At 51.1% G+C, this 12641-nt stretch overlaps 1 protein-coding gene across 7 annotated transcripts in view; it reads right to left on the reverse strand.

The window, feature by feature from the left end:
* The window catches only part of Acot7 (acyl-CoA thioesterase 7), an 87027-nt gene that overhangs the window by 24927 nt on the left and 49459 nt on the right, over positions 1 to 12641 (reverse strand). For 6 of the 7 annotated variants that reach the window (XM_027398369.2, XM_027398372.1, XM_027398367.2 and 3 more), the window contains exon 6: positions 6004 to 6090. The exons of the other annotated variant lie outside the window; for it this stretch is intronic. In XM_027398369.2, coding sequence (XP_027254170.1) covers positions 6004 to 6090 — 87 coding nt within the window. The remainder of the gene's footprint in view (positions 1 to 6003; positions 6091 to 12641) is intronic. 7 annotated transcript variants of the gene reach the window in all.

The raw sequence follows: 12641 nt of genomic DNA on the forward strand, positions 1-12641 counted from the left end.
ACTCTGTGACCTGTGGCTGCAGTGCAGGTCAGGACCCTGGTCCGATGGTCAAAACACAATCAACCAAGTACAGAGCCTGAGGGTGCATTTTACACATCGTGTACCAGAGTAGCTGGCAGCAGAACAGTCACCCAGGCTACTGCAGAGGGCCAGACAGGCTCCTGAAGGGGAGGGTCAGCTCTACAGAAGGGGGGGTCACAGTACAGGAAGGACCCTGAAGAGTGGATGGACTTAGGGGTCAGGCTCTAGGGAACACAGGGACCCAGAGCCCACCCTCCTCTTGTTCTGTGGGCGGACTCTGTCTGTCCTCTCCACACCAACACTGTGGTATTTTTAATTTCCCTTTTTAAGTCCCACAGGCTCAAAACCACCCACTTTCCCTCTGAGAACATCTTTGGCCCCTCTCTCCTCACTGTGGGGCAGCAGCTCCTTTGCCTTACTTAGTACACGAGCCATCCAGGCTTCACTTACCCAGGCCCAGCACTCTGGGGGAAGGCAGCTCGGTTTTAGGATGCACAAGCTTTACTGAACCTGCTTGGGCATTTGTATTTAAAATGTTCTTTATAGTCAAAAACTCAAATGCTCACACTGCATAAGCCTCACTAAACACACAGATGCTTAGCTATCCAGCGCATCCTCTCCCTCTGCCCACCACGAAAACTAGTCAAGTACACAGTAAGGACTCTGAGTGCAGATGAGCCTGGCAGCACACACTCAGAGTAAGGACTCTGAGTGCAGACGAGCCTGGCAGCACACACTCAGAGTAAGGATTCTGAGTGCAGATGAGCCTGGCAGCACACACTTGTAGTTCCAACAACTCTGGAGGCCCACGTAGGAGGGTCACTTGAGCAGGACAGCAGGAGCCATTGTAAGACGACTCAGCAGCCAAGTACACTTGCCACCAAGACTGACGACCTGAGTTTGGTCCTCAGAACCCACACAGTAGAAGGAGAGAACCAAGTCCCACAGATTGTCCTCTGACCTCCATGGGCACAGGGTGCTTCCTGCGTGTTTGCAGGAAGTAAGTAAGTCAGTAAGTAAATGCTGAACCACAGACAGGGCTTCAGGGGCTCGGAAGAGCCAGAAGATGCCTCAGCAGGTAAAGGCACGGGCTGTACAACTTTGGCCACCTGAGCTCAACCCCCAGAAGAGAACCAACTCCACAGTCGTCCTCTGACTGCCCCATGCCCGCTTCCCATCACGTGTGTGCAGACATACACACAAATAACAAATACTTAGCTTGAAAATTTGAGGGAAAGGAGTATAAAGACAGTATTCCTGAACTGCTCAGACAAAGACGCATCCCAAGTAATTTCTCACCCCTTCTAAATCATCAGAACCAGCCAGGCATTCCGTATGAAAACTGCAGGCCCCCTGTACCAGCTCATCCCTCTGGGAGGGGCCAGGAATTTGTTTTCCTTAGGGTCTCACTGTGTGACCCATAAGCACCCTGGGCATGTGGTCTGTGCCTGAAACCACAGTGCTCTCAGACACCAGGAGAATTATCAAGCATCAAATAAGTTTGCAAAGCTGCCTGGTCCCCAGTTTGCTACCATAAGCCCCTCCCTCCCTCCCTCCCTCCCTCTCCCTCCCTCCCTCCCCTCCCTCCTGAGCTCGCTCCTAGTGTCTCAGGAGGGACTGACCCCTCTCCCCAGGAGAGGCCCTGGGTGCCTCTCAACCAGTTTTACCCAGAACTGAATGTAAACAACAACATAAGACCCACACCCTTGTCCTCTGAAGACTGGGGCGGATCACTCTGTTGTCAGGTATGGCCATGTCTAGGCTGAAACAGAGGCGTGACTGAAATGGCCTGGATGCCACTTAACATCTGCTGACCCCAGTTCATCCTTGACTATGACTCTCTGCTCTCTTGGTACCTTCAGGAAGTTATTAAAGGAGATCAGAGAGTCAGTTGTGAGAATGAGGGTCTCCTCCACCCAGCTTCTCCTGATACCACAGAAAAGGGCTCTGGGCAGCTATATGGTCAACTACAGTGCCTGCTGGATTCCAGAATGGCCACCCAGACCACCCGGATGGCTTGTCCACACCAGCCTCGTGGGTGGGCCCAGCAGGCCAAGGACACAGCTGGAGTCCTCAGAAAAAACACAATGTGGCCAGGCAGTGGTGGCACACGCCTTTAATCCCAGCACTCGGGAGGCAGAGGCAGGCGGATCTCTGTGAGTTTGAGGCCAGCCGGGTCTACAGAGCGAGGGCCAGGATAGGCTCCAAAGCTACACAGAGAAACCCTGTCTCAAAAAAACAAAACCAAACAAACAAACAAAAACACCACAATGTGTATCCCTAAAGGTGCAAGCAGAGGAGGAGGGTGGCGTGGCTCTGAAAGGGGCCCCGACATCATGACTGGGCGAAGAGGGCCCAGACTCGGGAGTGAATAGTTCCTGCAAGTAAGACAGAGGCACAGGAAGGGCTCCCAGACAGAAGGAAGGTCACACAAGCTGACCATGGACAGGGTGCAATTCTTCTCATGAGGATGCCAGGCAAGTCACAGCTGTAGAAATCTTGAGCCCAACAGGTACAGCAGGGACTGTCACTGGAGACGCACTCTCCCCAGAAGAGCCCACTCCTCATGGAGCCTGACACAGCTCTAACCAGCTCTTGGTCAATATGGCTATGTGTCAAGCAGCTGAACAGTGCCCAGGGCCGATTGGGGAGTCACACATGGGTCAGAAGCCTGGGCAGCATGAGGACCACATCAGCAGACAGCAGGGGTGGGGCCACAATGTACAGGTGCAAGGGAGCCCAGCCCTTGTGTCTGACGGCTAAAACCACGGAAGCTGAAGATGTGGGACAAAGCCCCATGGGCAGGACTCCCCCAAAATGACACCCTTAGTCAGTTCATGTTTTCAGGTATGCAAATCTCAGGGAAATTTCTTCCAACCCCCGTTAATAGAGAACATGCCTGCAAATGAGATTTTCCTTAACAATGTCGTGACAGGCATCATACTACCCAGAGGGCCATGACCATGTGGGACTGACTGTCCCCACTAAACTTTCACCACGTGTCATTCATGGCCACACTGTCCCTTGTGAAGCTGCTGCTGCTGAGGGCATCTGCACAGCGGCAGGCTTGCTCCCTAGTGTCCCTGCCACCTGCTATAGGAGCCACTGGAGGATGGAACCCACCAAAACCAGCCGAGGAAAACCCAAGGCCCAGCAGTCACACATCCAATCCAGAGGAGAGGCACCCTGAACGGTGGAGTCTTCAGGGAACACCGGCACACAGCAATGGTTGGACCACAAACAGCCAGGCAATCGTGAGTTCTATGGAAACCAGCTTACCCAGAAGGCAACTGCAGGGATGGCAGGACACCTCTGTAGCTACAAGAGGAGGAAGGAGGAGGGGACAAGAGGTGGTGACACTTGGTTTGAAGTAATGAAATTCAAGATAAAAGCACCAACAAAAAGGCTAGAGCCTTGAAGTTGAGAACTGCCAGTTCCTCTAGGATCCATCCTGAATGGGGCCGCTGGCTGGACCCTCAGAGTCACCCTCACTTGTACTCTGATCCCAAAACCTGTCAATTACCCCCAGGAAGCTATAATGGGGGGGGCACTAAAGGGACAGAAAGGAAAGGGTCCTTACAAGCTGACACCTGGCTCTTCCATGAATCCAAGGGGCTGTGAGGTTTCATCTGGGGTTCAGAAGAAGCAGAAGCCAAAGTTATGTCTGTGCTTCCATGTGTCACAACTCAGAGCTCCCTGCTGGAGAGGAAAACGAACATCTCCCACAAGCCACAGCCACTCTGACCGCCATCCCTCAGGCAGCGAAAGGAGGCTCTCTGTCCATGTGCCCGATAGGGAGAGACGCTGAGAAGCCGGCTCCTGGGTTCCACTGTGATTCTCAATCCAATGCACCTTCCACAGCCCTGTCACATCAGGGCCACACCCAGCCAACAACGAGTCGCTCCATCAGCACCTTTGCAAAATGCCACAGCAGAGAACCAGGGACTGCAGGGACATTCACACTCGTCCAGGTTCGCCCACCCCTCATGAGACTGCATTACGGCTTGGTTAAGACTGATTCACATGAGTGTAGATGCCCCTGTTGTCAGCACTGTACAGGAAACACACTGGGATAGTAGTTGCTGGTGTGATTACTCACCCGATTCTGGCAAAGTGACAGGCACATAGGCAATGCTGGGGCATATTTAAAATTAGGAGGCATATTTTATAAATCAAGCACATGGAACGCCTAAGAGAACAGGCCTTAAGCATCATAAAGCTACTGTAAACGCCTCCTACACACACATTAAAAACAGTGCCTCGACCAGAGGGGCTGCCTGCACTCTGTAAACGGCATGGCCGCTCAACAGTTCCCTAAGAGTCCTTCACTCCTCTCTTGCTGACACAAGGGCCCACTTAAGAAGTGACTTTCACCAAGAGGCAGCAAGATGGGGCTGCCAGTCTTGGTGGGAAACTCTAACATGCAATCCAAGTAAGCTACACGGCAGCTTGGAGTTTCACAACCTCACAGAACAGGGCTATGAGAAGCTGGGGAACGAGTCTGGAGAAGCCTGGGCTAGGAGTGGCTGTGTTAGAAGAGAAGGGGGGAGGGCTTCTGTCTACCTGGAATCTGAGGCCAGTGAGGCAGGGATGTAGGGACACTGGCAAGGACACAGCTGCTCTCCAGGTGGACAGACAGACTGGCATGGGCCTGGAAAGTAGCCCTTGGTATAAAGGAGAACTAACATCCCCCGGGTGGACCTGTGCCAATCAAAAGAGCAGTGCAGGCAACATTTAGTGAAAAGAGGCAAAAAATCATGAAATTGAAAATAGAACCACATGAAAGGGGATTGGTTAAAAATAGAACAAGATGTAAAAAATTCTCAAACCAGAGGCCACTCTGATTCTGGCAGGCCTAGGGCCCATCATCCTTCAACTCAAAAGTAAGCTGTGCCTCTCTGCATCTCAGTGTGGTTCACTACTTCCCAGGAAAAGATAGAACCTGATCCAGTTCTTGAGGAATCCCCGGTAGAAAATCTACATAAACCCACAGTGAAGCCATCTGAGCTGGGGATAAAAAATAAAATAGGTGTCTTCTACCCAGAGAATGAATGGGAACTCAGTGCTCATGAGGGCAGAAGGGACAGCGATGTACAAAATCCCCTCTTACACCGGAGGACTGAGGACCGGAAGTGCCCAAACCTCACACCACAAGTCACCTCCCAACTCTTGCTGTCACCTGGATGGCTTCACTGCATTTGCCTGCCATTCCTCTTTGAATCAGATCCATTTATGACTGTTTTGGAACCAGGGTCTTGCTGCTGCCACCTCAGCCTCTTGACACACTGGGAATCCAAACATGTCTGCCTCATGCCTGCAGAGCCAGCGCTCTCAGCTTCTGAGCCACCTCTCAAGCCCCCAGCCCACTTTTACAGCTTACTTGACTTTCACCCAGAATGGCAATATCCATTTGTGCAATCGATGTGTTCCTTATGTTTGTCTTATATCAAGAAAATGACCATACATTATTATTAAAGCTAAAAGTGTCCTCCATGAGCCAAGGGCCAGGTCCTCTGTGTCACAGTCAGAGGAGCCTGTCCAGGACCTTAAAGGTTGTGCCGTTACAGAAAAGATCCCCAGGATCTCAGAACTGTAAAGGTGGCCATCTGGAAGAACATTTTTAAGTAGCAACTGACAGGGGTACAGGGTATTCTCCTGCACTCTGCAAGGCCAACCCCGACACCACACAGCTCTGAGGGCCCTGGGTTCCATGTGACCCTCTGCTGGGTTGTCTTCATCCATCCAACTTTCGTTTCCAGTTTTAAAAACAGACACCAATGGCATTTCAGTAATTTCTTATGCAACCTCTTAAAAGTTTAAATTTATACTTCACCAGACATGAAAGTCTAAACTAGGTCAGTAAGCAGCACGGCCTCCTGGGGGACGTTCAGGGCAGGCGGGGGAAGTGGCAGGGGAAGGGCCACCTGGGGGACACTCTCCTGGCAGGGGACACAGCAGTGGCCAGAGCAGCTTTATCCCTACCTCCGTGCACGAAGCCATGAAGGGTGCAGTCCGAGGGCCCCACCAGGTGGATCAAGCTGGATTGGCTGTAGCTCACTGTGTTCGGCTCTAGAAAAGCACAGAAGAGGATCAGTTGTTGCACAGATGTCCCCACAGCCACCACTGCCTAGCATTCTGTGTCACCAGAAGGTTCTACCTGCAGTCACTTAGGCAGGTTTCTCTGAAGAGAACAGATGTCTTGGCAGTACCAAGGAGCCTCTCTCTAACAGCGAGTCACAGTGCACTCTGGTTATGGTGGTACTCACTAGACGCTGTCCCTGGCAGTCACTAACCCCTTGGCTAGAAGATTCCAGACTTATCTCTGATTCTCCCCAGGATGTCGACATCCAGCTAACTTTTCTTTCCAATAACACAAAAAAGCAAGGTATTGTGGAATATTATTTTAACTAGGCAAATAAGTTATATTTGTTTATGTTGCGAATGTTACTTTACTGTGTAAAGAAGGGTGTGTTACATTTGTTTCTGCTGCCTTTGTTAACGATGTAAAGATGTGTTGCATTTGTTTCTGCTGCATTTGTTTAATTATGTAAAGATATGTTACATTTGTTTCACCTTGCCTGCCTAAGGCACCTGATTGGTCTAAAAAAAGGTAAACAGCCAATAGCTAGGCAGGAGAGGGATAGGCAGCGCTGGCAGGCAGAGAAAATAAATAGGAGGAGAAATCTGGGTTCAAGAAAAACGAGAAGGCTGGGCAGTGGTGGCACATGCCTTTAATCCCAGCACTCGGGAGGCAGAGGCAGGCAGATCTCTGTGAGTTCCAGGCCAGCCTGGTCTATAGAGCAAGTGCCAAAACAGACTCCAAAGCTACACAGAGAAACCCTGCCCCCAAATAAATAAATAAATAAGAATGAGAGGAGGAAGAAGAAAATGAGGGAGAAAAAGAGGGCTACATCTGGGGCCAGGAGCCAGTCAGCAGCCAGTCAGACATGGAGACAGCAGTAAAGTAAGATGACAGACAGGAAGACAAAAAGCCCCAAGGCAAAATGTAAAGAGAAGCAGATTAAAATAAAAGATAGGCTAAGACTGAGCATTCATTCATAACTAGTGATGTGTCTCCACACCATGACTTGGGAGCTGGACAGTGTGTCTGTGCTTCCTGAATCAGCCCAGGAAGTGTCAGCTCTGACAAGGCTAGGCTGACCTCCTACTGAGCACCCTCCCCCATGCATGCCTCAGTCAGTGCGAACCTTCCAAGAACAGGAGACTGCAGGGGAGCTCCAGTCACTCAATGTTTCTGCCAACTGTCTAGGAAAGGCTTCACTTAAAACAGGACAAATTCTGTCCCTGGGGGCAGATGCCATTCCTCCAGGCTCCCTCTCCTCAACAGGTATAGTCAGACCTGCAGGTGTGATCCAGCCCAGTTTGCACACACATCCTGTCCAAAGCCTTCGGTCATGGGGAAGCCCTCATCCACGCCAGGGTCAGTGAGAGGTACCCATTCCTGTCCCGGCTGTTGAAGCGAGGACCAAACAACAGACACATGTCAGGTCCCAGAGGTATTGTCCTCATCTGGCCTTAAAAGACTTCTCAGCAGCAAAATTGGTGATCTGAAGGATGCCCTGATCCAGAGACCTGGGTCTTCTAAGTGACACTTAGATGGCCCCTTCCTGTTACCAGACGAATGTGTCCACCCACAATCCCTGTGCTCTTACAACAGGACACTGTACAGAGTTGGACCTTTAAAGAGATAATTTAGAATGAAGTTATTACGTTGTAACCAGTCATACATCACATCATACAGTAAGTATCCTTGTAAGAGAATGTGAGAGGGGAGGCTCATTTGAAGAGACAGGGAGACTAACATCCACAAGCTAGGCCACCATTGCTAAGAGTGACTGGGGACGTCAGCCCCCAGATGAGACATCAGTATGCTGTTCACCCACTAGGCAGGCCCTGTGGAGCTTCATGGAGCATGCACCATGTGCCCATCACACTAAAGCCAGGTGCCTGGAGCAGCAAGAAAGCTGGTGTCTCAGCTGAGACCCTTACTCTATCCTCAGGAGCTCAGAATGCTCAGGCTCTGATTTCAGACTCACACAGGGAGCACAGCAGGGGGAGCGCTACAACATTCACAAGCAAGAGGTCCTTTTGGACACAAGACCCACTCTGGCTCTGGAAGGCAATCTTGGTTTTGGCATGTTGTCTGATCATGTGACTCTCAAAATATCTCAATTATCTCCAGTACTGGCCACTGTGTGGGACTGTCAGGAGACAAGGAAGGGCTTTTAGCTCCTGCACTCGATACCAACAAAGGCAAGGAGCCCCTGGAAGGCCCTTGATGGCCAGTAGATTGCAGTCAGCTGAGGTGACCTGTGACTATGGCCAACTGGAAGCCAGTCTTAATTATCCCATGCCACTTCAGTGTCATCCCCAGGACACAGGAGCACCTCAGGGCAGCTTCTTTACACCTTGAAAGGCTGCATGGGACACTAACCGAGCTCATAGAACCACAGGAACCCGTCTCTCCAGGGATCCTCTGACCCCCAGCTCTGCTTGGCTCTGCTGATTTCCCTTGGCAGTAGGAAGATGAGTAGTGAAGCTCACACACCGGAAAGCCCTCTGCTGAGAGAGAGAGATGAGCATTCACACGGACCATCTGTCCTGAGGACTGTGCCTAGGAGGCCAGATGGAAAGCAAAGCCTGAAAATCCCTCAGCACCTCAGAGCCACCACAGCCCTGAATGCTGACTGTCTCCTTGGCCTGTCTCTTAGAGAGAGGCAGACCAAGACAAAGAGGCCAGGACACCACATGTTTCATTCTGTCACCTTTGCTTGCCTTGGTTCCCTCATAACAATCTGGCCCATCTCAGACCTGTTTTACCAGCTAAGAGAACTGCACGTGGTGAACACTGAAGAAACACTTTTAAACGCCAAACCCAATGCTGGGTGTAGCTGTGGTGACATAGATGCTCATCATGCCCAAGTCTCAGATTTGATTCCCTAACACACACACCAAATGTAACTGAAAATCACATGCCAGAATCTGTCTCACACACACACAAATGTAATTGAAAATCACATGCCAGAATCTGTCTCAGCCGGGCGGTGGTGGCTCATGCCTTTAATCCCAGCACTCGGGAGGCAGAGGCAGGCGGATCTCTGAGTTTGAGGCCAGCCTCTACCAAGCAAGTTCCAGCATAGTCAGAGCTAAACAGAGAAACCTTGTCTTGACAAACCAAAACCAAACCAAACCAAATCTTTCTCAGATGACCAACTCATGGAAGGGCAGCTCAGTGTCAGGGTCCTTACAGTCAACTTCAACTACCCGAGTTCAGTTCTTGGGTCCACATGGTCGAAGGAGAAAACTGACTCCCACAAGTTGTCCTCTGACTTTGATAGGATCAAGATGCTGTGCCTGTGCCTACCTACAGGTACATGAGTGTACACACGCGCACGCGCGCGCGCGCGCACACACACACACACACACACACACACACACACACACACGCACACACACGTGTACACACACATGCATGCACATGAGTGGATACACACACATGAGTGCGCTCGCGCACACGCGCACACACACACACACACACACACACACACACACACACACGCACACACACGTGTACACACACATGCATGCACATGAGTGGATACACACACATGAGTGCGCTCGCGCACACGCGCACACACACATGTACACGAGTGCACACACACAATGTCGCCTGTGTCTCACTGTACGCCCTGGCCAGGCTGGACCTCACTATGTGGATCCACCACATCCATCTGGGTTTTATTCCTTTCGATGGAAGGGTCTTACGTGTCCCCAGCTGGTCTCCAACTCTGTGTATCTGTGAGGTGGGGCTCCTGGTTGTGTAACAGGTGGGAACCACCATGCCCCACCCATCTGGTGCTGGGGATCAAACCTAGAACCTTATCTATGCTAAGCAACCTCTCTACCACCTAAGCCACTGCCTTGTTCCCTTCTTTCTCACATCGAAATCTACTGTTCACAGAGCAACGGGAAGGGACTATAGCTCCCAGGTCAGACCAACACCCCACTGTTCTGCATCCTGTTTGAGGACACTGATTAGGCCAGTGCTCAGTGTTCTTAGGACTTGCACACAGGGACTTCAATGGCAAAATTGCCAGTGCCTCTTTGGTGTCCTCCTCCAGCTGGCCATTAACCAGGGCTCTGTGGGATCAGGTGCCATCTATTTTCCTTCTCCTGTTTCACAGCTCCTGGGGTGAGCGCTTCCTTCTCTGGGCAGTGGGTCCAACACAGCCACTCCCGTGTCCCCCTACATTCTACATTTTAAGTGACACAGGAGACATGCAAAAGGGGTTGCTATGAGCAGATAGATTCACAGAAATGGGACTGCCTTGAATGCAGACACCATGAGGTACTGCCCAAAGAGACGTCGAAGGGTCCAGGGGCTGCTACCATGCCAGGACAAAAGGCAAGGCACATATGTCTACACTGCATGCTCACTGAGTTAGGCAGGGCACACATGTCTACACTGCATGCTCACTGAGTTAGGCAGGGCACACATGTCTACACTGCATGCTCACTGAGTTAGGCAGGGCACACATGTCTACACTGCATGCTCACTGAGTTAGGCAGGGCACACATGTCTACACTGCATGCTCACTGAGTTAGGCAGGGCACACATGTCTACACTGCATGCTCACTGAGTTAGGCAGGGCACATATGTCTACACTGCATGCTCACTGAGTTAGGCAGGGCACACATGTCTACACTGCATGCCCACTGAGTTAGGCAGGGCACACATGTCTAGACTGCATGTCTCCTGAATTATAGTGCTGAGGTAAATGACAGACTAGAGCCAGGGTCACGGAGACCTTTGCTCTCGTTGCTCTTAGGAAGGCAGACCAGGAAAGACACAGCCTCCAGTTGTAGGCAGAACCCAGAGTGAATCGGATTCAGAGACTTGGGGCATCAGAGATCAGCTACACCTTCTTACTCCAGACCCGAGCTGAGGGGAACCTGAGAGCAAAGGCCCGCTGGGGCTCAGCTCTGAATCGAGAACCCTGTGACAGTGTGGCTTTCTCATCATGCACACGTGTTCAGGGAGGAACAGTGGAGTGTGTCGAGGAAGAATAAAATGCATAGGGCTTGGAAAGAACGCCTGGGAAGAACTTTGGGTGTGGTCACTGTCCTAGGAACTGGCTAGAAGTGACCAGATCCACAAGGGACTTTAGAAGCTCTGACTGGTCAAGTCTTAGTTATTCTGAGTCTCGTACTCAGACAAGCAGGTGGGTGGTGAGCGCCCCCCCCCCCATTTCCCTGTGTCCACTGTGAGTGATGCCAGTGTCAATAATGGACAAGGAAAAAACAGAATCCAATTCAGGGCTATCCCCATGTCCTTGGCCTGACACCGGAGGGTGCATCACTGTGTGGCTCAGGTGCCTGTTGCTTCGTCTTTTTGCTATTCCCAGGTTTCTGCTCCCTCACTGTTGATAGTCAAGTGCTGGGACAAGCACAGCACCCATCTTCCCAGGGCATCAGATGCAGGATGGTGAGGTGAGGTGCTGCATGCGAACACCTTGGAGAGGACCACACCCAAGGCTGGACAGACCTCATGACTGCCCTTGAGACAAGGTTTCTCCATGGGCAAAGACATTGAGATGGAGATGTCATGAGCAGAAGACAGGACAAGCAGAGCCAACCGACTGTCAGGTCAGGCCCGCTTTCTCCCGGTCCCCACACACAGCAGGCCACGCTCGCCTGGCTCCACTGTGGGGAAAGGGGGCTGGCCACACTACTCGTGAGTCTCAAAAGAGCTGTGGGCTGCTTCTAGACCTGACCAATCTAACATCTAGAATGTGAACTCCCTGTAATGACCCTTCCCAGGGGGTCTTCAAAGCCACTTGTTAGTGATGGTGGATGGTAATTAGCTTCCACATGGGCAGTCAGCCTTCTGTATCTATGGAGTCAAACAACTTCCAATCAAAAGTACTTGTAGCAGCTGGGCAGTGATGCCGCAGGCCTTTAATCTCAGCATTCAGGAGGCAGAGGCAGGTGGATCTCTGAGTTTGAGGCCAGCCTGATCTACAGAGAGAGTTCCAGGATGGCAAGGGCTACACAGAGAAACCCTATCTCCAAAAACAAAACAGCAACAACAACAACAAAAGATTTTCAGCTTACACAGTGATACACACCTTTGATCCCGGCACTCAGGAGGCTGAGGCCAAAGACTGCCTGAGCTACACCATCTGCCTGAAAAGTACTGAGAGGAAGGAGTATGTCTGCTGTACATAGAGAGAGGGCATTACCATAAGTTAATGCCTTTACCTTATGTTAGGTATCATAAGTAATTAGGAGAATTAACATTCACTGTAGGCTCCATGTGTTAGATACAGTGTGCGAGGTTCCATGCAAACTCCAGTCATGTCATACATGAGACTGGGGCACCCTTGGATTCTGAAACCCATCCCCCACAGATGCCAAGGGAAGGAATCACTCACACACACACACACACACACACACACACACACACACACACACACACACACCACACACTCACAGTATTATATTGTATATGATACACATATGCAATTTATCAGACAGACAACAAAGCTACAGGAACAAAGAGCCAGAGTCATGCATGCCCCCACCTCCACCATTTGGAG

This window comes from Cricetulus griseus, chromosome 2 (genome assembly GCF_003668045.3).
Source record: "Cricetulus griseus strain 17A/GY chromosome 2, alternate assembly CriGri-PICRH-1.0, whole genome shotgun sequence".
NCBI lineage: Eukaryota > Metazoa > Chordata > Mammalia > Rodentia > Cricetidae > Cricetulus > Cricetulus griseus.